This window comes from Spermophilus citellus, assembly GCF_964194105.1.
Source record: "Spermophilus citellus genome assembly, chromosome: 15".
NCBI classification, from domain to species: Eukaryota; Metazoa; Chordata; class Mammalia; order Rodentia; family Sciuridae; genus Spermophilus; species Spermophilus citellus.
This window is the reverse complement of record NC_138195.1, coordinates 70,735,612-70,762,701: the sequence shown is the minus strand read 5'-3', so window position 1 is coordinate 70,762,701 and position 27,090 is coordinate 70,735,612. Positions and strand designations below refer to the sequence as shown.

At 50.7% G+C, this 27,090-nt stretch overlaps 1 protein-coding gene and 1 long non-coding RNA gene across 4 annotated transcripts in view; one reads left to right on the top strand and one right to left on the bottom strand.

The window, feature by feature from the left end:
• LOC308634606 overlaps positions 1-22,439 on the bottom strand; it is a 35,056-nt gene extending 12,617 nt beyond the window's left edge. Inside the window, exons 1-5 of one of the 3 annotated variants that reach the window (XR_014019045.1) lie at positions 21,798-22,439; positions 14,910-15,055; positions 14,561-14,761; positions 13,924-14,172; positions 11,548-11,937 (exon numbers count right to left, since the gene is read on the bottom strand). This is a non-coding gene — a long non-coding RNA (uncharacterized lncRNA). Of the gene's footprint in view, positions 1-11,547; positions 14,173-14,560; positions 14,762-14,909; positions 15,056-21,797 lie in introns of those variants that run through there. The other 2 variants (XR_014019043.1, XR_014019044.1) reach the window with 2 other exon arrangements.
• Positions 22,440-22,827: 388 nt separating this feature from the next.
• On the top strand, positions 22,828-25,462 carry LBX1 (ladybird homeobox 1; the record flags this gene model as incomplete). The annotated part of the gene is made up of 2 exons (XM_081268586.1): positions 22,828-23,152; positions 23,857-25,462. The coding sequence occupies 2 exons, from the start codon at positions 22,828-22,830 to the stop codon at positions 24,375-24,377; spliced, it is 846 nt and encodes a 281-aa protein (XP_081124712.1). The 3' UTR covers positions 24,378-25,462.
• Between the last annotated feature and the right edge of the window lie 1,628 nt (positions 25,463-27,090).

Below are 27,090 nucleotides of genomic sequence, written 5' to 3'. Positions count from 1 at the left end.
CAGTCAACCCCTCTAGCCACACATGGATCCCTTCCTTACATGGGGAGGGAAAGGTCTCAGATGTTTCCTGGGACATGCATCTGGACTGGGTTCAGATCCCAAAGGATATCTTGATCTGATCATCTATCCCAAAAGGAATAGGTCATCAATCCCTAGATCTGAACAAAATTTACAGAGAGCTGGGGACGAATGGGAAAAAGGAAGTTGGATTCTGCTTTTGTGTTTTGAGAATAGACTTCTTCTCAATGCCTGGCCTGGGCTGTGTTTAAGACAGGGCCTGGGGGCTGGGGATGTGGCTCAAGTGGTAGCGCGCTCGCCTGGCATGCGTGCGGCCCGGGTTCGATCCTCAGCACCACATACAAACAAAGATGTTGTGTCTGACAAAAACTAAATAAATAAATATTAAAAAAAAAAAGACAGGGCCTGAATGCAGAGAAGGTAGGAAGAGAAGGTGGCTCTGTGACATGTGCACAAGAGTGCCTAGACTCTGGGGACAGACTGGTACTTGTTAATAGTAACCCCCCATGCCAGCTCTGTGAAAATGAGTTGTAAAGTGACTTAGAGAAGCCCAGTTGGAAAGAAGGAGCTTTCCTTGGCCACTACTAGAAGACCTTATGGCCATAGAAATACTAGTCAGCAAGCATATCGTCAGCTTCTCTCCAACCACCAAAAACAAGGATGCAGTCCTCCCTGCTCTTACATTCATTCATCTGTTCCAGTTTTTACTATCACATGCTGAGCACTGAGCTGGACATTGGAAGATACTGCATGGACAAAATTCACTTCTTATCCTTAAAGAGCCTGCAGTCTAATCAAGTCATTGCTGAGAAGAGAGGAAGGAAGACAGCCATGGCCCTTCAGCTTGTCAAGGGTCAACCAAATGCCTGAGCCAGTCCCCAGGGAGGGCAGTGGGTGAAATCCCAGCTGGTAATGGATGATCCCAGCTATGCCCTGACAGAGACATTACCTACAATTGGTTCCAGTCATATATGGAGCCAAACAGCTTTGAAAATTGGAGGAGGATGGTGATAGAAGAGAGCAGGCCAGACCCCTCCATCTCTAGTCTAGACCCAGGATCTGTCCTGATCCTCCTGGGGAAGAAAGGTGTGGTTTCCTAAGGCCAGGAACACAGCAAATACCTTCTATTCTTTGCTCACTGGGGAAGTCTCTGCTCATACTGGGAACCTCCCAGGTAGGAAGCGTGAGGGCCTTAGGAAAGAGGGTTGAGGCCAGAGGCAGGGGATTGCCTGCTCCTGAGGTCAGATTCCAGAGCAAACAGTAAGCTGTCTGCCTTTTCTGATTAGAAAGGATGGGGGTGGGGTGGAGGGGAGGGTAAAAGGTTAGAGTCCCTATGGGCTAGGGGAAGGGGCCTCCAGGCCTGACAGGCACTCCTGAGGTGTAGTGTCTAAGCCTTTGCTGGGAAGGAGGCCAGGGGCACTCACTGAGGGAGCAACAGCCCTCAGCTTTTGCTGCAGTAATCAGAGTCCTATTAGCACAGTCTGAGCTGGAGAAAACCTGGCAAAGTCTCTGGTTATCCTCCCTCATTTGAGAGGGAAATCTCAAATTTGAGGGGGAAACCGAGGCCCAGGTCACATAAGGACAACAACCAGCTTGGATCCCTCTTGCCTGGCCTTCCTGAGGTCCTTCCAGCTAATCTGAGACAGAACATCTTCCTCCCCAAGGGAATCTCTGAACACATTTTCCCAACTGAACAACTTTCCATCTCAGTCCCAAAAGTGCCAGCATGAGTGGGCCTCGGGACCATTCCAGGTTTTAGGGGGCAGCAGTAGGGTTGGCTGACCGAGTAAACTCCAGACTTTTCCCATCTAACCGTGATACTCAGCAAGGATCTGGTCAGGTCTCTGACTGAGCCATTTGTTCCCTGCTCATCCCCCAACATTTTAACTTTTCTGTCCCCTTCATGCCTTCTCAACTCATTTTCTCTCTGCTTTTCTACCATCTCCTTCATCCCACACGGATCCTCTACATCTCTACATCCTTCATATATATCTCCTTCAAATTTCTTGGCCACAGAACTCCCTTCTCAGGACTAGGTCATGGCTAGAGGTGAACTAGGGTGGTACTAGGGACTCTGTTTCCCTCAGGAAAGTAATGGAATTCTATGTCTGCCTGGGTGAATCATGTGGTGACACTAGCAGAACTGGGGGTCTGACTCCAGGTGTGGGGGAGCAGTCTGTCAAGAGCTAGCCCTAGGATGGAACCAGACAGGCTAGGCATGGGTTTCCCCTGAGTTCAACTCTAAGAAATGCTGTCAGGGGGGCTGGGATTGTGGCTCAGCCTAGCATGTACAAGGCTCCAGGTTCAATCCTTAGCACCACATAGAAATAAATAAATAAAATAAAGGCATTCTGTCCAACTATAACTAAAAAATAAATATTAAGATAAAATAAAATAAAGTTATTAAAAAAAAAAAGAAAGAAAGAAATGCTGTCAGGGCCCATCCAAGTTCCTGGGGCCTGAGTCCCAATTCATAGAAACTTTTCAGGGTGTGAGCCAGACCTGGAAAATGAGGCTGAAGAGCACATTTCAGGGGAGGAAGTGTCTGACCGCTGACTGTCCCTCTAGCCAGCAAGGCCTATGCCTCTGCTCCCTCCATCCTGCCCCTCCTCAGTACAGAGATGAAGCTGGCCTCTTCCTCTTCAAATTTCCTCTTGTCTCCAGACCATTCCTGTCTATGGTCTCTCTGGAAATAGAGTGTTTGGAGATTGACAATGACATTGACTCATAGGCATACACGTCCAGCAGATGCAAATGGCCTTGCTCAGGCCTTCACTTGTATGGGCATATGCACTTATACACAAACACAGAAACCCCAGTCTTATTCAGTCAGTCAATAAATATTTATAGAGTAACTACTCTGCCCCAGGACCTGGGCTAGGAGCTAGTGTAACAACCATAAGCAAGATGGACTGAGACAAGTGGTCCTGGCCTCTATGATGCTTGCAGCCTAGCAGGGGAGAGGGATACCCAACAAACATTGACACAAAATGGTGGAAGACATTAAAATCACAGTGAGTGTCATGGTGGAGACAACTCCACTGGACTGTAGAAAAGAGAGCATGGAAGGCTGGCGATGTAGCTCAATGGTAGAGTGCTTGCCTAGCATGTGTAAAGCACTGGTTCAGTTCTCAGCACTGGAGAGGGAGGGAGGGAGGGAGGGAGGGAGAGAGAGAGATAGAGAGAGAGAGAGAGAGAGAGAGAGAGAGAGAAGGGAGAAGGAAAGGAGGGAGAAAGAGAGAGAGAAAAGGAGGGATATGAAAATGTGTAAAGGGCCCAGGAAAGATCTTTGTGGCAGATGGTATTTTTTTAAGTATTATTTATTTATGCACTGTTGAGGATCGAACCCAGTGCCTTCCATGTTCTAGGTGGGTGCTCTACCACTGAGCCACAGCTCCAGCCCCTGGAGTGTGTTTTTCTAATTCTCACAGGAGCACCTCATGGCTTCCCTGGCTGGGACGAGTTCCTCTCTCCTCTCTCTCACACCCAGTCCAATCTCGTGTGGTCTCAGCCTAGGGTCCATCTCACCATCACAGTATATTGATACACAATACCCTACCACAAACTTGCACAATCACACACATGCTCACATAGGTTCCAATATGCTGTTATAGACATGACTTTCACACAATTACAGAAAGTCTCACACTCATACTGTCACATGTGTACATAGAGCCTCAGGATTGTCACACGTAATCCTTCCGATCCCGTCACAAGGTTTCTTGCACACCCTGTCACCCACATACCCACTGCTTCACTGCAGCCATATGTGGTCCCTTACACGGTTACACATGCGCAATCCCCAACACCACACATGTACACGGAGTTTCATGTGCACAAGGCGGCCACGCTCCTGTTAGGCTTCTGGAGACAGGCGTGTGCAGCCCCTGATCACAGCTAAATGTCAGCGAGTCCCTCTCCTCCCAGTTAGAGATGAATTGTTGCTCAGGAGATATTTCATCCTTAATGCCTCCCGCTTGAACTGGAGCATGCGTCTCCAGGAGGTTACGTTTCTCCCAATCCGTCTGCTGCCCCCGGCTGGCTCAGGGAGCTGCCCTCCTGCCTCTCAGCTTTCATGGGGGGAGAGGTGGGCTCCCTCTCCCCTTACAGCCTCTCCTCATCCCTTCCCTCCCACCAGCTCAGATCCTGGCAAAAGAACAAAGCCCAGGCAGCCGCCTATGCCCCCTCCCCAGCTCCCAGCTCAGGAGGTGTCCCCAGAGTCCAGGGGCCATAGCCTGGCCACACTCAACCCCCACCCCAGCTGCTAACTGCAGTCAGGGCCAACTGAGACCCTGTGGGCTAGAGAAGAATTGAGGGTACAGAGGGAAGATCTGGCATTGAGAGACAGCCCCTCTTAGGGATCTGTCTGTACCCACACCCCTCTCTGCTATAAACTTAAAAGAAAAAAAATTGCCTAGCATGAGCAAGGCTGGAGTTCAATCCCCAACACCACAAAAGTAAAAGAAAAAAAAAAGTCTAAGTGATGATGTTTTGAGGGTGAATTAACACAACTTTTTAGGAGGGAAGTTGGGTAAGATGTGGTGAGGAATTTATTATAAGGATATAAACCAGGATAGTCCAGGCGATTTAGCTTCAAGGGGCCCATCCCAGCCTTGTTTAGAAGAGTGAAAAATTGGAAACAACCTAAACACCCCACAGTAGGGACTGGCAATGGTACAGTCATCAACAGAATACCATGTAGCCATTAAAATGATGGTGTGGAAGAATGTTTAGCATCATCGAAAGGCATTCACCACATAACATTGAATAAAACAAGCAGGTTGCAAAGCAGTATGTATACTAGATGCAATGCGGTGTTCTGGATTGAATCCTGGAAAAAGAAAAGGATATTAGTGGAAAAACTAGTGAAAGCCAAATAAAGTCTGGAGTTCAGTCAATAATAATCTCTGACAAATGTACTATGGTAAGTAAGATGTTAACAGTGGAGGAAACTGGGTAAGGGAATATGAAGAAACTACTTGTACTATCTTTGCAAGTTTTCTGTAATCTAAAATTCCAAAATTAAAATTTATTTTTAAAAAAACATTATATATATATGTGTGTGTGTGTGTGTGTGTGTGTGTGTGTCTGTGTATACACACATATATAGTGATACCCACACTTCAGTTTTTTAGAAAGTACATATGGCCCTTTTATCATAAGAGGACACAGCTATAGGTACTTTCTATGAGGAAGTAGTTCCCCATCAGGTATTGAATCTGTCTGTAGCTTGATTTTGGACTTCCAGCCTCCAGGACTGTGAAAGATAAATTTCTGTTGTTCATAAGCTAGAAAAATAATTTAAAACATATACACCAAGATCTGGGAGAGTATTTAAAAATATGTTACCACTGGTAATTTCTGAGGGGTGAAATTATGGATTATTTTATTTTATTTCGATTATTTGAATGTTCTACTTCTTTTCTTTTATTTTCTTGGTAGAGAAACATACACCACTTTTGTGATTTAAAAAAATTCAAACCTGAGTTTTGTCACCAGGGACTCTGAGAGCAGCTTAAATGTCAGCTGCCCCACTCAGCCTCCTCAATCTCTAGCATAGGGTTGCTGAAGATCAGAAGGTTTTGAGTCCAGCCATTCTGGACAGGATGCTGAACACTCCTGTCCAGCCACAAATTGGCATGACCACTTCTCATCCCTGGAAACTCTAGAATTTCAGAATCTGAACGCCTCTTTTTGAGCCCAATCTCCCACTCTCTTACCTCACTCATCCCCCCAGCCCTGCACGTGTGAGCTTTAGGTCCTTAAACCCTCCGCCTTTCCTCGCGTATCACTCTCATTCTGACTTGACTTCCTCCCTTCCTACCCTGTCCCACACCCGCCACTTTAGCACCATGCTTCCTGTGGTGCTGCCCAGCAATCTCTAGCCCTGAAAAACTTCACCATTTACTTTTCTGGCTTCCATTCCCGGGCATGCTGGAACAGATGGAAAAAAAAAAAAACCAAAAAAAAAAACAAAAAAAAACAGTTTGCTCATGATGCCTCAACATTTCTCTCATTGGCATTTGGTGGGAGAAACCTTTCTCTTAGTCCTTAAATTACAATTCCACATTCCATTACAGACTTTCTATGCAAGTCTTCAAGCCCCTGCTCTCCTCCCTCTAACCTGACCAGAATGTGGAGACCATTCCTCAAGTAATGTTTCTCTCTCTATCTGCCCCCAAGCCCACCAGCCACCTCAGAATTTCCCTAGATCATCACTTACCTTTTCATTCCCTCCTGTGCCCGAGAAGAAAGAGGTCCTGGTTAAGAACCCAACTCTCCTGCGGCTTCCCAGAACTTTCTCCATCAGCAACTTCTTCTACATTTTGTCCCTCTCAGCTCTTCTTTCCCTTTCTACTAGACAGGCTTTTTGAATGAGTGGTCACCCTAATCATGTCAGTCAGGTTCTTTACCTTTCACTCTGAGGATTTGATACCAATTTCCTCCTTAAAACACTTTCATGATCTTCGGGCCACTCACCACCCTCATTTTCTTCCTAACTTCCCAACTACTCCTTTTCGGTCTCCTTCAACTTCTTTCCCTCCCCTAATTTCCTGCATCTAGAGATCTCCCAGGATTCAGTTCCTAGTCTTGTCATCCTTTTCCCTCTCTCTGGCAGGTTCACCATCTCCCTGGCTTCAACTAGCCATCTTCTTGGAAGAATCTTTAACTGACAGCTCTGAGTTCTGGTCTGAAATGTCCAATTTTCTGCTAAGCACCTCAAAGTGGATGCCCCAGGAGAACCTAGACTCATTGTAACCACAACCATTAACTCCATCTCTATCTCCAACAAGCCCTGCATTCAGACTCCCATTCTTTCAATCAAACTTGACACTTTGGAGTCAATGGACTCCACTGTCCTCCTTCATTATCTCCCCAACTCATTCTATCACCAGGTCTGGCCAAATTTACATTGGCCCACACCCCTTTATGTCTCTCCCCTCTGTTCCTCTGTTCTGGGCTTCCTTTCCTGAACTATGGCATTCTTCATCCATCTTGTCTCATATAATCCTACCATAGCAATAGCTGTGGGTCCTAAAGCAGGGGTGACCGTATACTTTATTATCCAAACCAGGAGGCTTTTGAGAGCAAAATAAAATTCTTTAAAATAACAATAACAATTTAATATTAAAAAATGATTGCAATGGGACAGGTGGGCATACAATTACTCTTCCTGAAGCACATGTCAATCATATCTGTCTCCTGCTCAAAGATTCTCTGTGAGTCCCCTGGAATTATGTTCAGTCTGCTTTTTGCTGGCATTCATGTGCTATCCAGCCTCCCTTCCACTTCCTCTTCCAGACACCCCATTTCTCCTAATAAGCAGCACTACACAGTGGTCCTTGACCATGACTTATGCTATCCCCCATGTCTATGTTCATGTTGGTTCCTCTTTCTGAAACTCCTTGTCTCCAAATGTGCTCCCCAAACCCTACTCTTATTTCAAGACCCAACCACAAACTCTCCTCCATTCCTTAGTATATTATGTATATGTTCTGCTCTCTCCAAGATGCTGATCCGTGAGTGCACACAGCTCCACTCCTGGCCAGCTCTTCACTGGGCAGCTGCTTACAATGTGGCTTGGCATTAAAAGATGAGCTGGGCCAGTCCGATTTCCTCTCCTGGGAATTTGAACTGTGAAATACTGAGAGACTGGAGCAGTTAACAGAGGTGATGTAGAGCCAGACTCAGAGAGGCCGCCTGGTCAAATGCAAGTCACAGTTATGAGAAATTATGAGGAAACCCAGGAAGCTCTCACTGCCGCACAGGGGTCAGAAACTGTTACGAGCTGGGGCTCTGGAGGCGACCTGAGTGAGAATTCTGACTCCACCACTTCCTAGCTTGAATGTAAGGCAAGTGACCTAACCTCCTTGAGCCTCAGTTTCCTCATATGTAAAATGGGGGTAACAATATCAGTTAATCACACAAGGTTCTTGCGAGAATTAGTTGAGATGAACACGTACAACAGTGGATCTGACTCAGAACTTGTTAATGATTATTCCTCTGCCTATAACAAGAGTAATGATTATTAATTTCACTAGTAATAATGAAGAGAGAGACACACAGAGAAAGGAGAGGCCCTGTGGGTTGCCCTTGGACATTACCATGAAAGAGAAGTTGGTCCCCAGAGCTACTTTTGTCCCTGTATGCTTCTGGGCTCAGTTCCAATGACAAACCACGTACTTCCATACAAACTGCCCTCCTTTTTCTTGTGATTACTCAGGAGATCCTATTTCCTGCAAAGGGAAGGAGCCCCCTCAAACAGACTGCTCTCATCCTCTTGTGTCTGGACTTGAGTTCTTCACAGCCCATGACATGGTCTGTCTGCCTCAGTTTCCTGCCTGGCTTTAAACACAGCTGATGTTCAATGTTTGGTGAATGAATAATAAATGAATAAATAAAGTTCAAACCTTTTCTTCCTTTTTTAAAAAAATTTTATTTCCCTTTGAGACACTGGGAAGGAACCAGGCCCTCACACATACTAGGCAGGCACTCTAACACTGAGCTACACACCAAGCCCAGTCCAAACCCTTTCCAGGGAACCTTTGGAAAGGCTGTTTTGAAGAGGCTCAGAAGTCCACAGGGTACATGGTTAGGGGAGAGTTGGTCTGTGATTTCACAGCCCTGTCCCTCAACGCAGGAAAAAGGAAGGCCAGGACTAGGATTGTCCTGAAGAACTGACACAACAGGGACCCTCCCCTTTGAGTTGACCTTGCTCTGCCTTTTCTCATTCCCTTTAGTCTCAAGATAAGGGGCAGTGGGTGACAGTAGCAACTGAGGGAAAAGACCCATTGGACCAGGTTGCCAACCACAGAAATGGCCAGGCCTGGCCACTTCCCCGTCCAGCCTCATTCCCTCTCTCTTCCTCATTTCCTCTATCCCAAATCCCGGGCACATCTGGGTCTTTGCTGACCCTTACCACCACCATGTTCTTTGTTATTATATCTCTGTGCATTTTGTCCCTTCCCCTCAGATGCCCCTTTCTGCCTTTGCCTCTGTGAAACTCCTCCTGTTATTTATTTATTTTTGCAGTACTGGCAATTGAACCCAGGGATACTCTACCTCTGAGCTACATTCCCAGTCCTTATTTTTCATTTGAGACAGGGTCTTGCTATGGCCAGGCTGGCTTTAAACTGGTGATCCTCCTGTCTCAGGTTCCCAAGTCACTGGGTTATAGATGTGCACCACTATTTTGAAAACCCAGCTCAGAAACACCCAGTTGCTGGAATCTTCCCTGGATCTCCCTGGCAGGGTTAAATGCTCTTGTGTTTCCAAGGTCCTTCTGCAGATTTTTGAGTCCTGTTTCAGCACTCCAACTACCTATATATTTGTCTGCCTTCTCTTGGAGATGATCACAAGGACAGGAATTATCTTATTTATGCTTAATAAAGGATTTGGCTCCTAGCAGGCTTTCAATGAGTGTTTGTTGATAGACTGTATGAATATAAAAATAGATTAGTTCACATTTTCTCTCAGCTCTGGGATCCTTTGGGCTTGTTATTTTTTCTCCTCTTCTCTGTCTTGGGCGTTTTTTGAAGCCATCCACAATCTTGTGACTATTTCTTCAAATGGCACCGCTGCCTACTCCTACTCCCAAATAATGTCTGGTAACCACTGCAGAGTTACAGATCTGGAGCTAGCTGAAGCTAGGGCTTTGGGGTTAGGTACTGATAGGGGATCATAGGAGAATGAGAACAAGGTGGGGTGAGTTGGGGACTTGATTGTCTTCACTGGCCATTTGGGGCCTAATGGGTGGGTCCAGGTTCTCCTTCCCAGAGAGGCTTCTGACCAGGCTCCAGGCAGGGTTACCACTTGCCTGCCCTCCTACCTCCCCAGGCCCATGGCTGAGCGGCTGGCGGAGGCAGTGCTGGGCCAGCCCGAGCAGACAGCCTTGTGCGATTGCTGGCTCCAGGCCTCCCAGCCCAGCTTGTAGCTTCCCCCAGAGTGGCGGGATTGATTGGCTGCAGCCGGAATGGGCACCAGTCTCCCTGGCTTGGACAGAAACGGGGCCATCTGTTACACCTCTAGTTAAAAGTACATAAAGTTGAGCATTTGTGCGCCGACAATACCACCCCTGACACCCTCCACGCAGCACAGCGCTCCGGCTCCTTGGCAGGCTTGCGCTCCGCGACAGGCCGCGCAGCAACGCCTACACGCTGGCTCAGTTGGCACCGCCACAGGCACGGGAGCTCCACCCTCCAGTGGCCTGGCCCAGCTGGGCCCAGCCTAGACTTTCAGATCCCACCTGTCTCAGAGGATGGTGGGGAGGATGGAGGTGTGGGAGGGTGTACACTGCTGGGTGACTCCTGCCCCAGTTCAGGGTGCAAATGATGCCAGATGTTAGACTCTGATTTGAGGGAACTCAAGACAGTCAGCTAGTCATGCTCCACCTGGGGAGGACAGGCCTTGTGTGAACTGTGCTGCTCTTGGCTCTGGGCTTGAATTTCCAGGCCAAACCAATTAGAAGAGTCCATCTTGTTCCCCAATAAACTCATATACTTTCTTTGAGTTTGGTGTCACTAAAGTGGCCTCTTATACAAAGAAGGGAAGAGCTTTGGACAAGATTGGATCCTGGACTTTGTCCTTGAGATCTTACTTCTAGGCCCTGGTTTCTGAACTCCATTTTCTGGTCTCTAGCTGTGGCCTGGACACTAAAGGTGTTCCACAAATGTCATTTCCCACTTATCATCCTCTGGTGCTCAAGCCAGGCCAGCTTGCCCATGCCCCAAAACTACTGTGGACATTCCTACATCTGTCCCTTTGCACTGCTGCCCCCTTACTCCAACCTGGAACTCTCCATTTCTTTACTCCAACCACTCGATCCTTCCCATCCTTCAAGGACCAATTCTAGACTCAGCTCTGCCAGGTGGACATCATGGCTCCAGGAACCTTCCCCACTCTGATCTCTCATAGATCCTTTCCCCACCTGAATGACTTCTCATGAGGACTCAGTCTTGAGATCTTTCTGTACAGGCAAACTCTGGGCTGGCCCTTGCCTTACCCACCAGCTAGCATAGGGCTGGGCACATGTTGTTGGGGGAAGCTCTAGTAGTATCTGCCTGAACTTAGCTTGGTTGTAGAGAAGATGACATTTACTGCAGAGGTAGTACTGGCTCTCCCAGTGGCTACTCTGATGACTTTGTTGGTCACAGCCTGGAAAGCAGATGGCCAGACAGACAGCTTTTAGACATTGGTTTACTCATGGGTTTGCTCAGTACATATTCATTATAAATTGGCTATGTGCCCAGGCCTGTGCTTGGCATGTAATAGGAGAGGGAATAAAAAAAATGGGATCAGATACAGGCCCTTCCCTCAAAGAGCTTACCCATTAACATGGATCATGAGACAAACCCACATACAATAACTACAATGCAATGAACCAACCAACCAGAACCACCAAGATGCTCTTTGTGTTAGGAAACAATAGACTCTTAGAGCCAGAAAGGACCCCAAAGTTCAGAGAATCTGATATACCATCCTCAGCCAAAACACATTGTATATATTACATGAGATAACACAGGTAGAGAGCTCTTTTTTAATATTTATTTTTAGGTGGACACAATATCTTTATTTTATTTTATTTTTTTATGTGGTGCTGAGAATCTAACCCAGTGCCTCACACATGCTAGGCATGTGCTACCACTTGAGCCACATCCCCAGCCCAGGTAGAGAGCTCTTATTTGACAAAAAGTGATGACAGAATGATTAAGAGGATGATGATGGTGATGATGATAAGCCTGAGATTATTATTCTTTTCCGCAGGTTCTAAACTCAGCTTAAGCACACTATGTGTTCTTAGAGGAAGTTCACTCCCACAAAAGGTGGCTCTTTCCATTTTTACACTTCTACCCTCAGACAGCCATTCAAAAGGAAGAGCTAAACTCAGGCTTCTTGTTCCCTGGTCATGAGTTCCATCTCCTGGGAACACACAACAGAGCCAGGATGAGGGTGAAGCACAAAATTTAAGGGATCTACACAACAATAAGGGCAAATGCCTTCTTAAATTCTGGGTTCTAGGTGCCTGCTTTCCTCACCTTAGTCCTAGCCCTGCCATACCCTTAGTCTGTACCCTTCTTAGCTAGCCTAGGGGGGAACTGTCAGGTTCCTCCAGTACCTTAAGCCTCCAAAAAATCTCCCACAAGCAGCCCTCAGGATATGGGTGACCTGGTACAGCCCCTACCCCCAAGGATGGGGTGATGGGGACAGAGAAGAATCAACAATTGTGGGGGGTATTCATCCTAGTCAGAGAGATTCCCCTGCCCCTTCAACTCTCTCCTGCACAGGTCTTCCTGCTGGCCTGGCCTAAATGCCAGCTCTGTCTGTGCACTGGTACAAACAGCCTAAATCAGACAATGTGTCCAAATCTGGGCCCTCAAAGTACCCAGGCAGTGGGCTTGGCTAAGGAAAGTCATGAGACTGTTTCTCCTTCCTAGGGCATCTTCAGGTAGGAGTGTGTGTGTGTGTGTGTGTGTGTGTGTGTATGTATGTGTGTGTGTATGGTAGAACATGAAGTTTGTAGGTAAACCCTGGATGATGGGGTGGGTTGTTAGGAACAGGAAGTAAGAGGGCTAGGTGAGGGAGGGACATGGAGTCTGGAAGACAGTATCATTTTATATACTACTTCCTAGCTAGGTCACCTCAAATAAGCCACTTGATCTTTCAGAGCCTTCATTTGCTAGCTGTACACAGGACTAACAATGACTAGGCAGGAAGGACGATGCCAGGTGCATTTAAACCAGTAGAGATGCTTTTTAGGTTCATCGCCGGGAGTGATGCCCAGGCTGCTGAAACCTTCCGAGCTCCTCTCAAACTGTTGCTGCATTCATCTGCTCCCCTGGGGTCCAGCTTTGTCTCTGCTACCTGGAACCACTCCTGCAGCCTCCATGTTTCTCTCTGGCCCTCACATATCCCCTCCCCACAAATTCTCGATTTTTTTTCGTATTTATAAAATTTTGTCCATCCTTACATCATCTTCCCTCTCCCAAGAGCCCTGCAAGGGAGAAGGTGATGGACTTCTAATTTTCATAGGAACAAAGCAAGGCTCACAGAGGGTTAGGAACATAGTGGGGCTTGACCTTGGCTCTTCTGAGCCCTTTCTGTCAGGCTAAAGCTAGAGGAGTCCGGGAGAGACAGACTAGGAGGGGCGTGGGGGCTGGGACCTGAGAGAGAGAAGGTCACGGACGTTGGGTGGGCTCGGGCACCTGCGGGCAGGGGCCTGCACTTCCCACGATCCGCCGGCAGCAGGCGCTGTGGCGGAGGCGCCCTCAGTACTTAAGAATGGCTCACACAAATATCCCTGGCTGTGTGGAAACAGCATTTTATTAAATGCTTCACACAGATTTGGTATAATAAAGATGAATATATTATATCCTTTGCCTCCCCCAGAGTGAGACCATAATAAGAGAGGGGGAGAAACAATAAACTGAAGCATAAATACAACGTAATGGGACTTGTGGCGAGGTACGCGTGGCCTGTTGGGGCTGCCACAAAGCGACCATGCGCTAGGACTTGGTACCTGGTCGCCGGAGAGCCTGACTCCAGTCCCTCCCCGCCCACCCGGAGGTTCCTAGGCTTATGCTTCCATTCCGCTCCCCAACAGCCAACCCCTCCTCCAGCTAGGGATCCGACCCCAGCGAGGTGCCCCTGGAGAGAGAGGAATAGTGGGGGAATTATCTGCTTCTGCTTCTTCTCCCTCTTGGTCCAGGACTGTCCCAAAATAGGCCCCACAGAATAGCCAGACTAGGACAGACTCCAAAGAGCACAAGTCCAGAAGGGATTTGAATTCGACCCTGCCGCTGCCGCCTCCCTAGGGGCTCGCCTGTAACTTAGGTTCCTCCGTGGTCTCACTTCCGTCCTTCTTTAGGCGCCGCCAAAATCGTTAGCCCGAAAATAAAATTTTCAAACCTTTCCCAGAGCCAGGAGGGGCAGGGGACGAATGCTTGAGAATTCAACCCAACTCCTCTGGGCTTAGTTGGCCCTGGGTCCAAGGCAAGACTGCAAAGGCTTAAAGTGTAGAGGCTTCTAACTGGATCTGGGTTCGAATGCCCCTTGTGAGGCTGATTAGAGCGATGAGACCTTCACGTGTTTCTTCTTCTGCAAAATAGAGACGGTGAGAACTGGAGAGAAGGAGTCGAATGCCTGGCACCTCAACGGCTGTTTACAAAAGAAGAAGAAGAAAAAAAGATAAATGAAGAAAGAAAAACAAGTAGCAACTACCAATTGCTCTCTAAATGTTCTTTTAAATAAATAGTCATTTCAGACCTAGAATTTCCTTGAATCTCACTTGCTCCTTAAGCCCCAAGGCAGGTAAGGTTTTTTTTGTTTGTTTGTTTGTTTGTTTTTTGTTTTTGTTTTTGTTTTTGTTTTGTTTTGTTTTTTTATAGCTTAGTTGGTAGAGTGCTTGCCTTGCATGTGCAAGGCCCTGGGTTCAATCCTCAGCACCACCACCAAAAAAAAAAGTAAAAGGCTTAGGCTCCCGTCACCCTTCCCTAAGTCTCCTGCCCTTTGCTACCATCAAGGCAAAGAGGTTAAAAGAACTTACCAAAATCTTACAGCCCGCCAGCAGCGGAGCAGTGTGAGGTCAAAGTGCCATCTCTCCACCTCATCTGCATCTCCACAGACACCTGAGCTGCCCTGCTGAGCCTCTAGGAATCCCGGGATGGAGATTTGGCTGTCAAACCGGAGCTAACAGCGCCAGAGTAAATCCAGACTTCCCCAGGGGCCGGGGCTGCGGCCGCCATACCTCTCCAAACGAAGAAAAACGAATAAGAAATGTGTAGAGGCGGAGGGAAGATGAAGAGGATGAGCCATAAGCAAAAGGAGGAAAATTGGGGCAGAGGGCAGAGGGGAGCTGCTTCCCTGGTGTCTTCGGGTCGGGCAGCGCAACATACCTGAAGACCGGCTAGGGGCCTCCTTGCGCCTGCCCTGGACTGGAGAGCCTGCGGAGCCTGTGCGAGCGTATTGGTCCGAGACTCACCGAGGTGAGGGAGGTTGTGTGGGTAAAGGAGTCAGAGGCCGAATACAGGGTTAGGTTGACCTAGTAGAAATGAAGGGCGTGGACAGGAACTAGAGAAATTGGAGGTGTTGTTGGAAATGAGATGGGATGAGTGCGATCCCTCAAGATTAGGAACCCACTGACACATGGGAAGCACCAAAGGGAACTAGCTGGTATTGCTCAAACGAAATAAGGCTTCACTCTTCTTTCTTACATGCCCAGCAGCCTAGGACTCCCTTCCCGCACCGAGGTGAATGCTGAGGCCCGGGACAAAACAGATGCTTGAGGCGCATCCAAACTTGGACCCCCCCCCCCCCCCCCCCCCCCCCCCCCCCGGCCTGGGAGAGGTGGGAACAGAGGCCAGGAGACCCAGCGGTCCAGAGCCGGTGGAGGGCCCTGAGGTTTACTTGGCGCCTCACTTCTATAGCAAAGAAAATCCCTCACTGGTCGAATTCCCCAAGGATACTGGATCCAAGCACAGGACCAAAACTGTCTTGCCACTTTGCTTCGAGGCTCGAAGCCCATGTTCCTGGTGTGGTTGGGTAGTTTGGCTGCCAGACTTTCTGCAGGTCAGCCACTCATATCTCCTCTTTGCCCTATTCTGGCCTCGGTCCTGCCGCTGGGCTGGGGTAGCAATGTCCTGCAGTCTGCCTCTGACGGTTGGATCAGGGATGCCAAGGCTCTTGGAACTCAGCCTGGGCATAACCTAGGATACCAAGCAGTAGGGAGCCCCCTTCCTCTAGTGCATTAGTGGCCCCCTGGGCTCTGCCGGGACTTGTGGGGCTGCACGAACTGCCTCGGTTCTAAAGCAATGAGCCCCTGGGCCTCTCCTGAATTATTCACATGCTGTTTATTATGAGAAGCCTGACTCAGGCCTTTCTTGCCCCCCCCCCCCCCCCCGCCTTCCTGGACAGGCTTTCTCTTCCATTTCCTGGACTCTCCCCCTTGGTCCCTGTGTCTTTCCACCAAACCCCGCTGCTGGCCTGTGCTTGGCGCCTTCCCAAAGGCTATGAGACCTCTATGGAATGGAGGATGCTGACTATCATTAGTGATTTTGCTCTGTTCTTGGAGTTCTTGGGCCCACTGGATTAGTAGAGAGAACTGTCAGCTCTGAAGCAGCCAGAGAGGAACCATCCATAAGGGCCTGACACAGACTCTCTCAAGGACTCCTCCAAGCCCTACAGCTATCCCAAGAGCCCACCAATCACTGCCCCAAGCCTGCAAACCCACTAGGGTGTACAAGGGACCATGGATTTCATCTGGACCCCAGCAGGCAACAGAGGGAAAAGGTATGGTGACACTCCAGCTCCCTTCTGGGCTGACACCTCTGGGCTCTTGCTTGACTATTCCCCCTTGCCTCCAAAATGGTTCCTGCTTCCCCACCTATTCAAATGCTTCTGGTTTTTCCAAGTTCCACTCAAATGTTACCTCCAGTGGAAACAGAACTAGCCCCTCTCTCCACACACTTAGCTTCCTTTACCCTCTTGACAGACCCCCTGGACTATTGGGGGTGGAATGGTGTCTGTTTCTTGCTACTCCTACCACTCCCCATCTTTAGTCTGTTCTTCCTCTCTACTTCTGGTTTTCAAAACAAACACAACAAAACAAAAATCAGTGTGAACAAAATTCATTCCTAAATCAGATCACACCACCACAGCTGGATCTGGAACCCAGCACTCCACTCCCAGCCAAAAATCATTAAAGAATGAGGTCTCTGCCCCTCTGTGCATTGGAGGTGTAAGCAGCAGGGTGCCTCACACATCTGCTCACAGCTGGCAAAAAAAAAAAAAAAGATGCATCTACCCTTCCCTTGTATCCCTAGTCCTCATTCCGAATAGGCTGAGAGCCCTGCCTGGTTCTCTCTTTGTCTCTTATGAATTTAGTTTATACATTCAGCGAGTGCTTGGGAGAGACATTGGTATATGCCAGCCTGGCATAGGGGCATAGAGAGGAAATTCAATTTTCATCCTCCCTAAGTAAGTTCACAGCCAAATGGAGAGAGAGAGGAAGAAGGGAAGATGAACAAATCCAACATGTTCCTAGCAACGTGATAGTGGCCCCAAGGGGGTGTGCTGAGGAGCTGGACAGGGCAGGGAAGGTTTCTCCAAGGAAATGAATTGGGCATTAAGCACAGGGCAAGAGGTATCAGGAAGAGACATTTCTGGCTTTGGGATAAAGGGGGCAAAGGCTTGGGACTAAAATAGAAGACTATTCTGGTGGTCGCATAGCATGGGCACCCAGGACTTGAGTAACCTCCTGGTAAGTCTTCCCATACCTGCCTATTTCTGTCACTCCGTTATCAGGTTATACCCTTCATACTTCCAAAGAACAGCCAGCTCCTCCCATCATATAGGACTGAAGTTCCCAGAAGAAGCTTCTTATGTGGGTAGCCACCTAGACATTAGGTTCTGAAGGAACTGGGTTCACAAAAGAAGTAGGGAGGAAAGGAGCAGGGAAGGGGGTGCTCTTCAAAGGAATGGCCAGCCCTCAGATCCTGCCCCTGCCTCACCTCACCAGAGGTCCTGAAAGCTAAGCTTAGCTAGAGAAAGCCTGGCAGTTTCAGAAACCAGCTTGGAACCCAGACTGAATTTTGGAGCAGCTGGCTCCCCTCCCCAGGCCTGGGAGGAGACAACTTCCCATTCCCCACTGGCCTGATTCTGGCCTTTACCTTTTCTGGATTTCCAACACTTTTGAGACTCTAGTGTGTTATGTAATATTAGCCCCAGAAAAATATGCCCATCAGGGCTCACATATGAATTTTATACACAATTTCTGGGGTTTGCAGAACTCCTGAAGCTCATTCAAAAAGCCCTTGGGGATCTCTGATTAAGAACCTCATAGTTCAGGGATTAAGGGCACAGACTTGAGTCTAAAAAAAAAAAAAAAAAAGTTTTCCAGTCCTTATCACTTCAAAACATGCTGTGTGACATGGGTTACTGAACTTCTCTGGGCCCCAGAGAACTTCTCTGGGCTCCTGCTTATGTGTAAAATAGGGGTAATAGCAGTAGCTACCTCAAAGGTTGTAATAAATGAAATAAATAAAACAGCCTGGATTCAGGGCTTATGGTATTTATTGCCATAGTTATTACAGTTGTAGCTACAGATAGTACCCTGGGCCGAATGTAAGGACTACTGGGCAGTCCTGGCTCAGTCAGGATAACAGGAGGCCACCTAATCTGTGCTAATTCTATAGCACAGAAAGCACTTTCTGAATTCCATATGGAGTGTCAAGAGTAGCAAGTCTACATGAGAAAATGTGACCCAGAGCAATGCTCAAGTTGACTTGTTTTAAGTGGAGTCAGGCTCTTTCCTTCAGAAGGAATTCTGGCTTAAGGGTGGTACTTACACAAAGAACCTGGAAATGAATGGGGCCACCCAAACAATATAGACTGATGGATCAGATGGAACCCCAGGGGTATAAGTGAATTTCTCTCCTGTGCTAAGGAATTATTCATTTTGTTTGGGTCCCCTTATCATGGCCATTTGTGAATGAATGCTCTTTCTTTTCTTTTTGTCCAGAATCTTCCTTAAACTGGGAAGGGGGCAGACAGATTTTGGGTAGAATGTTCCCTTCCCCTTCCACTAGAGATGAAATAAGGCTAGACCCTGGCCTTATAGGAAGTAAAGGAGACTTCAAGAGTCAGAATATGCTGCTGGGCATGGTGGCTCATGTCTGTAATCCCAGCGACTTTGGGGGGGGGGGGTTGAGGCTAGCCTCAGCAAGTAAGTGAAGCTCTAAGCAACTTAGGAAGACCCTGTCTAAAAATAAGAAATAAAAAAGAGCTGGGATGTAGCTCAGTGGTAAAATGCCTCTGGGTTAAATCCCCAGTACCAAAAAAAAAAAAAAAAAAAGAAAAGAAAAGAAAAAAAAAGAAAGAAAAAAGAAAGCCTCTATCCCATTAAAAAAAAAAAAGGTCAGGATATGGTGTACAACTGGCTCTGAAAATGAGCACTTCCTCTGTGGAGCAGACTCTGGGGATCAGTTTATTACAGCTCCAGGTAAAAAGACAATGTCCCAGTTGGCTAGGGGTGGGGGAACCTCTAAGTGTCTTCTTTTCCTTAGCAGAAAGTTGGGCAGAAAGACTAGAGTCTAGAAAGTGATGGTTGGGTTCCTTCCAACCAACCTCCATTCCCCTACTGGTTAGTTCTCTTTTAGAGTCTCACAGTCTTGGCCCAAGTCATTCCCCAGCCATCTGAACCCTGTTTGCTTGATGGAAACTTATTCAACCAATAACAGTTGTCCTTCAGTCTGGGATGGATGGAATCATCAAACTCAAGGATCTCAGTCTGGTGGCAGAGAGGAGGGAGTCCAATCCCAAACCCAAAATACACCTCACTGCTCTGCAAGAAGGGTGAGGGAGGCCAGAGAATTTGGACTCTTAGGAGTCCAGAAAGTCTTAGCTGGGCACACACTGGGGCTTTAGGGGTGGAGATAGGGTAGAACCACAGGGTGGGGAAAAGGTTGCTGGGACCGTTAGGTTGATTTTCCAAGGTGGCCTGGATGAGGAGACCTGGGAAAATAAATTGAAACAACAAAGAACTAGGTGGAACCCCTAAATATGCAGAGCTCCTGAACATGTTTAGCCAAGAGGCCAACTGATTAGGTGGATGAACCAAAGGTAGCAGGGCTGGGCCGCCCAGGGAAGGAGACATTTGGTGAAGGTGGGTGGAGGTGATACATCAAAGGATGGTGTAATGTAGTCCCCACTCTGACATAGTGTGGCTAAAAACTAAAGGTCCCAGGGAACAAGACTCTCATGCTCCTCAGTTCACATTCCACCCCTTCCTAGAAGTCTCTCAGTAATCCTGAACTCCACTGGTCTTTGGGGACTGGGAGATGGGCAATAGCAGCTGCTGGGCTTTTCCCTAAGGCATAGTCCTTCTGGCCAGTATCAGTTGCAGAGAATAAAGTAACAGGAAAGGAAAGAGGGCAGGTATGGGAGGATACCCTCACCTTAGGATAGAACTCAAAGTTCCCAGTCCCAGATCTGGAGAGATCTCTCTGATATGGAGTTTGACTGAGGTTCTGGTCAGGAAGTTGAGGTTATGGTAGGAAAGGGATGAGATGGGATTCTAAATGCGGTAAGTGAAAGGAGAGGGCAGACCTATCTTGCCCTCCCCCTTCCAAATCTTCCCCTTCTCTCTTCTGTTCTTCACCAGTTCCTAGACTCTGACTCTACTATTTCTAGGCCCAGAATCTCCTTGTGGCTTTCAGGGTAGCAGGGATGCCTCAGAAACAGGCATGGCCCAGGAATGGATCTGCAGCTCTGTGAGATCTGAAATCCCTCTTTACACCATTTCTTCCTCTGAGCACCTGTCCTTCCTCCAAAATCCAGTGCAAAGGTAGGGAAGGAAGCATCAAGCTCCTTCCAACATTCTCAGGCATGCTCCAGGTCAGCACTAGGACCCCACAGGAGAATTCAGTCTCCCTAATCCATCCCTATTACTCCAGAGAGCTGCAAGTCATGACTCCAGACACAACTAACTGTGAGATAAACCAATCTCTGGTGTTCAGCTGCTTCTCCACTGGAGGCAGGGAGAGAATCTGCTCTCTGTTCCATAGCCCAGCTCAGTCCACTCCCCCTCCAGGACAGGTATGAGGGGAAAGAAGTTCCATTCTTCTTATTCCAACAACCTCTGCCCTAGGCCTTGAGCCCTCAAACTGGCCTCTCTGGTCCCTCCTCTGGTTCAAGCTTAAGCTGTCCAACCACACTAACCACACTACCCGTACTACAAACAAAGCCGGCAGAGTCTGTGCCTCTGTGTGTGAGCAGGGAGAACTTCCCTTGGCTCCAACTCCCTCTTCCTCCCCTTTCTCCAAGGGCAGAAATGGAAAATTAGGGGCAGACACAAACCAACCAGATGGGGTAGCAAGAGAGAAGAGGGCCTGGGGGCACAGCCCCGTTGTTGTGCTTCAGGGAAATGAAACACATAGCTGAGGTTCAAACCCACTAACATGCCCACAGGTTCACATAGGTTTACACAAATATACACATGGAGAACCACACACAAATATGCATATTCAAAAACATAAACACCTTCAAGTAACGATGCACACAAAATGCCCATCTAATATTCACAGATTCCAGGCCATAGGGCTCCCCAGCGGTCAGCCTAACTGGAACCCCAGCCTCCCTGCGAGTTTCTGAGAGCCCAGCCCCAGCCCTAGCCCGGCCCCCTACGGGCCCCCGCCCAGCATCCGGAACAGCTGGAGTCGGCCGGGCAGTACACACAAGCCCGGCGCTGGGCTGGGCGGGGCCCGCAACGGGGCCCCGGCCCGGGCCGGGGCAGAGCAGCGGAGAAGCCCCAAGCCCGCCCCAGGAGCTCCGGCACTCGGCCCGTTTGCCCATCAGACGCCTATCATCAAAAGAGTCGTACCCTAGCCGGCCGGAGAGCCAGTCGCAGACCAGGCAAAGAGTGTGCAAGATTGCCGGAGGAGGTAGGGTGGCCGCTTTGGTCTCAGGCCGGGGTAGAGGCGCTCACAGCACCAACAACTCCTCCCTCCGCCTCCTGGCATGGGGAAGGCTGAGCCCTCTGACTGGCCCCCTCCCCCAACCGCTGGAATCTCCACCCCTGTCCCGCGTTGCCCACCCAGGGCTGTGAAGCTGGCTCTGACCTCCTGCGCGCCAGTCCAGGAGGGCTTCAGGTTCCCTTTCTCCAAGCACATGGCCCAGAGCTGGGGGGTGAGGGACAAGGATCCGGGAATGGGGCTCTAGGTTCTTGATTTCGGCTTGGCAAAGTCCACAGTGGGCGAAACCGGGCCCACCCGGACTCCTGTTCTTACCTGACCCGCGCCGCGGCCGCGTCCCTCCCTTGTTGGGGCTCCCGCCACCCTTCTCGGACTCCAAATCCCGGGTTGGAGAGCCTGAGACCTCCGGGCTGGCGCTGCCACCGCAACCAAGGCCTGCGGGAGGCGGGTGCGCCCGGAGCTCGGCTCTCAGTTTGGGGTGGGGGCGGTGGCTTTTCAGTCGCCCGAGGTTCGGGTGCAATAACGGCGCCGCTAATGTAATTTACAAACAGCTCGGGCCGAGCGCGGCGCAGCGCCCGGACTGACAGGCGCATTAGGCAGGCTAATTCCAGCCGGCTCCTCCTACCCCCGGCCCGCTAATTAATGAGCTTCCCAACTTAGAGCCGCCTGCATTGGACAGAGAGAGAGAGAGAGAGAGAGAGAGAGTGAAAGAGAGGGCGAGGGAGAGGTAGAGAAGGAGAGAGACGGGGGGAGCAGAGAGGAGAGAAGAGAGGGAGGGAGGGAGGGAGAGAGGACAGGGAGAGAGAACAGAGAGAAAGAAGAGAGGAGAAAGACTGGGAGAAAGCAAAGAGAAAGAGAAGTGCCGTGAAGCTGCAGATAATTGATTACTCCTCGATCAAGGATAACTTGTTAGCAATAGTCAATTGCCCCGTCTTTCCGCCTCCCCTCGCAGTCCGGGATCGGCGCCCTTGCCTCGGCTTTTCCAACTGCCGCCGCCAGGACCCGGGGCCAGGAGCCGCCGCGGAGCCACCTGATACCTTTAAATAGCACCGGGGCTGGCGAAACTGGAGCCCCGCGCTGCGCGCCCCGGCTCCGGCCCCGGATTGCTGGAAGCCTGGGCAGCAGCGGCGGCTGCGGCGGCGCCCGCGTCAGCGCTCTACTTCGTGGGCCCCGCGCGTCTAAGCCTGCCTCAGCCACCGCACTAATCAGTCCGGTGCCCTGTCCGCGCCCTGCCTGGCGCGGCCTCCTTGCCGCCGCCTGCTCGCACCGCCCGGCGCCCGAGCTGCCCGCGGGCTGGGTCCCCGCGGCCGGAGCCGCCCCGGCGGGGCCCCCAAACGAGGCCGAGATGACTTCCAAGGAGGACGGCAAGGCGGTGCCAGGGGAGGAGCGGCGGCGCAGCCCGCTAGACCACCTGCCACCGCCCGCCAACTCCAACAAGCCGCTGACGCCATTCAGTATCGAGGACATCCTCAATAAGCCGTCTGTGCGGAGAAGTTACTCGCTGTGCGGGGCGGCGCACCTGCTGGCCGCCGCGGACAAGCATGCGCCGGGCGGCTTGCCCCTGGCGGGCCGCGCGCTACTCTCGCAGACCTCGCCGCTGTGCGCGCTGGAGGAGCTCGCAAGCAAGACGTTTAAGGGGCTCGAGGTCAGCGTCCTGCAGGCAGCGGAAGGTAAGAGCCTCCGCTAGGTTTCCCTTTGCCCAATGCCTCACGCTTCTGTTTTGTGCCCTATGCCTCTGCCCACTTCTTCCCGCGCCGGTCGCCAGGGCCCTCCAGCCCGAGTCGCTGCCGCTGGGAGTGGTGATAGGTGGGACAGAACCCAATCCCTATTTCCTGTAGACCTCTGGGTAGGCCAGAGTCCGGGTGATCTGAGTAGTGTGGTGGGAACCCAGTCTGCATGCTCTGCTCTGCTCGGCTCCCTCTGGTTCCCAGATTCCCAGTGGCCTGGCGCTCCTAGCCCTACACGCTTCTGGGTGGGGAATCAAGAAAACCTTTTGCTGCGATTTTCTGGGTAGGATAGTATCAGGCGGCGGTTGGGAAGCAATAGGGGAACCAACACCGTGTTGACACTGTGATCCCAGAGTCCCTATCTGGGTTCCTCTGGCTTGCAGAGACTTTGAATCTTTCAAACCAAGTCTTAGGTGGCAGGCAGAAACCAAAACAAATTTTCTTAGCGATTTCAAGGAGACCAGAGACAGGAGGTTTGTGACAATTCAGGCTTGCTCTGGTGTGAGAAGCTGAGTCAAATAGGGGAAGGGAAATGAGGATAGACTGCAGGCCCTGATGGGCCTGTGTGGTGTGGGGAGTTAAAGGGTGAGAGCTAGGGTGGGTTCTCCACTCTCCCGATGGGAGCCTATACTGTCATTTCTTTCCAGGTCGTGATGGGATGACCATCTTTGGGCAGCGGCAGACCCCCAAGAAGCGGCGAAAGTCCCGCACAGCCTTCACCAATCACCAGATTTACGAGTTGGAAAAGCGCTTCCTATACCAGAAGTACCTGTCCCCAGCAGATCGCGACCAAATCGCGCAGCAGTTGGGCCTCACCAACGCACAGGTCATCACCTGGTTCCAGAATCGGCGTGCCAAGCTCAAGCGGGATCTGGAGGAGATGAAGGCCGACGTGGAGTCCGCCAAGAAACTGGGCCCCAGCGGGCAGATGGACATCGTGGCGCTGGCAGAACTCGAGCAGAACTCGGAGGCCGCAAGCGGCGGCGGCGGTGGCTGTGGCAGGGCCAAGTCGAGGCCGGGTTCTCCTGCACTCCCCCCAGGCGCCCCGCAGGCCCCGGGCGCCGGGCCCTTGCAGCTCTCGCCCGCCTCTCCGCTCACGGACCAGAGGACCAGCAGCCAGGACTGCTCGGAGGATGAGGAAGACGAAGAGATCGACGTGGACGATTGAGCGGCGCCTTGTGTCTTTCGCCGCCCTGGGCCCCAAGCGCCCGCACACCCGCCGCCTCCCGGACCCGACCGCCGAGGGGAGCTGGGACCTCCTCTGCAACTCCCGCCTCCTTCCTTGTCCCAGGGCCCGGACTCGGCTCCCAGCAGCCGCCTCTTCCCTCTCGAAGCAATAAACCCGGGCTGGCCGCCGGGCGGGCTGCTATACACGGCTTCCGCCGCTCCGGGAGCCCTCGCCGTGCAATTCTGTATGGCTTCTGTATAAATATTTAAACCTATATAGCAGGTTCTTCCCACCGCAGCCTGGTTTTTTCGTTTCTCTTTTTTTTTTTTTTTTAAATCTCAGAGATCTCGATGTTTTTCAAAGCTCTCGGGCTGCCGGGTTGGCTGAGGGCGAGGCAGAATCCAGAACACTAACCCGCGGTCTAGAGAAGGGGGTAGCTCAGGCTGTTTTGATTTTTCTCTGCATGTGGCGAATGCACCAGCCAGCTCCCTCTCACCTCCCTCGGCCGTTTGCAGTTGACTTCTTTTATTTCCTTCTGCCTTTCTTCCCCCCTCGTGAGAAGGGGGTAAGGGAGGCAGCTGGGTCCTGACTTGCAAGTTTCTAAATCGATTTTACCTCCCCCGACCCCCGCGAGAGAAGTCTGTTTTCGATGCCATTTCTGTCTCCCAATACCCACTTATGCTATTTTTAAGATTCCTCTTTCCCTCTCGCATTTTTCTGGGACAGATTGCTGGAGTCCAGCTCTTAGGGACAAAATAGGGGAACATCCAACCAATAACCAACCATCGAAAACAGAACCCAAAGCCCTAGAATTATTTTTTACTCTTTTTAGAATTTTTTTGCATGTGACAGAGACAGAGAGGAGGCCGACCCAAGCCCTCACCCCCACTTCCTCTGCAGCTCTGAGTCTGTCTTGCCATCTCCAACACCCTGCTCCCACCTCCACTTGGCCAGACAAGGATGGCTCATTGAGCGTGGGTCGCGCGTGCTCCTCCCCTGCTCCTGCCCTGCCCTCTCCTCTGCGGACTGTTCCCAAGGCCTCTTTCTCCGATAAATAAAGTCTTTGCCATTTTACTAGAACCGGCGGTGAGCGTGTCTGAGTGAGTGGGCCCGACCGGGGAAGCACGGCCGGCTAAACTTCTAGTCGTGGCTCCTCACCGGCCACCCCAGCCATGGAGATTTTGGGGAGTTTCTGGGCAAGCATGAGATCGCGCGGTTAGAAGGAAGCATTGGGAGGAGGTGCTTCTTGTCCATAACACGCATTAACTACTAAATGGGTGGAGGGGAGAAACGGGCTTCGAAAGGTCGGGGTAAAAAGCAAGACATGTGATACTGGGGAAAAACGCGAATGAAAGTGGGAGGCGTCACGGCACAAAACTAATTGTGTTGGGCGAAAGATTAGAAGAGAGATTTGTTTTGCCCCCTCCTCCCATATTCTACCTGGGCTCCCGGAGACACTGGCTAAGTCCAAAGTGCTCTGGAAGGTGTCATTCAGTACGACATCAAGGTGGAGCCTGGGGGCTCTCAACTTTTGGTCCCTCCCCAGGCCTCATCCTTGGAGAGTAGGAATAAAAAAGAATGAGTCTGAAAGCAACAAGGGCGGGCTGAATTGCACACAAGGGCCCTGGGGGATGTGAGCCCGAAGTGGGAGCTAAGGTAAATTTCTGGTAACGTCCATAAATTCTGGGCCCAGAACTTGGTTGGGAGCAGAGTCATGAATCTTGCAGGGACTCTTTGAGGTTTGTGGTGACTAACAGTGGTTGGGACTTCGCTTTCACTTTCCCGGATTGAGAGGATTTCTCTCTTGGCTTTTGTTGTCTCTGGGCTGGCGAGTGGCCGCTGTCACTAAAGTCGGGTCCCGCCCCGGGCCGCTCGGCTCTCTTTCTCCTCAAAATTGATGTGAGAAATTCGCATCTGGTCTCGGGCAGACGATGGGGCCCCCCCGGCCCGAGTCAGGAACGTGCGTGTCCAGGAGGAAAACTAAGAGACAGCCAGAAACGGGGGGGGGGGAGAAAGAAAAGAAGAAGGAAAAAAGAAAGAAAGAAAGAAAGAAAGAAAGGAGCAGAGAAAGATACTCCAGAAGCAGAGCGAGAAGGTGGACAGCCAAGGAAAGGGAGGAGAGTGGAAAAGAAGAAAATTTACAGACCTAGAAAGAGAAACGGAGACAGAGATAGGGAGAAAAAGATAGTGTAGGTAGAGGGGAGAGAAGAGAGGAAAGGGACCAGAGAAGGAGGCGGCCGGGCAGTCGCGCGGGCGTTCGGTCGGTTCCTCCCGGGCGACATAAATCGCCCTCTCTCAGGATGGATGGGTCTGTAATTCGGAGCGCGGACCATGAAGGCCGGGACGAATGGGCCCGGGCGGCCGCTGACAGGCGACAATAGCCGGGCCCAGCCCCCCGCGGCTCCCGGTGCGGGCACGGCCGCGGCCCTCCGCAGCCCAGAGCGCGCCGGCGCTGGCGACCATATGGTTTTTGAATTTTCTTCACAATTTGTAGACAATTTGATGGATTAGGTCCCCGCGCGCGCCTCCCCGGCACAAAGGCGGCGCAGGGACCGCGGCGCGGCGGTCACCCGGGCATCTGCGCCCGCCGTGCGCACCCCCCCTCGCCCAGCCCCCGCCCCGCGCCCGGAGCCCCGGGCCGCCCGCCCAACACGCCCATGAATCCCAATGAAGCGGCCCTGGCACCTCCGGCCGCTCGCTTCTTCGCCGCCCT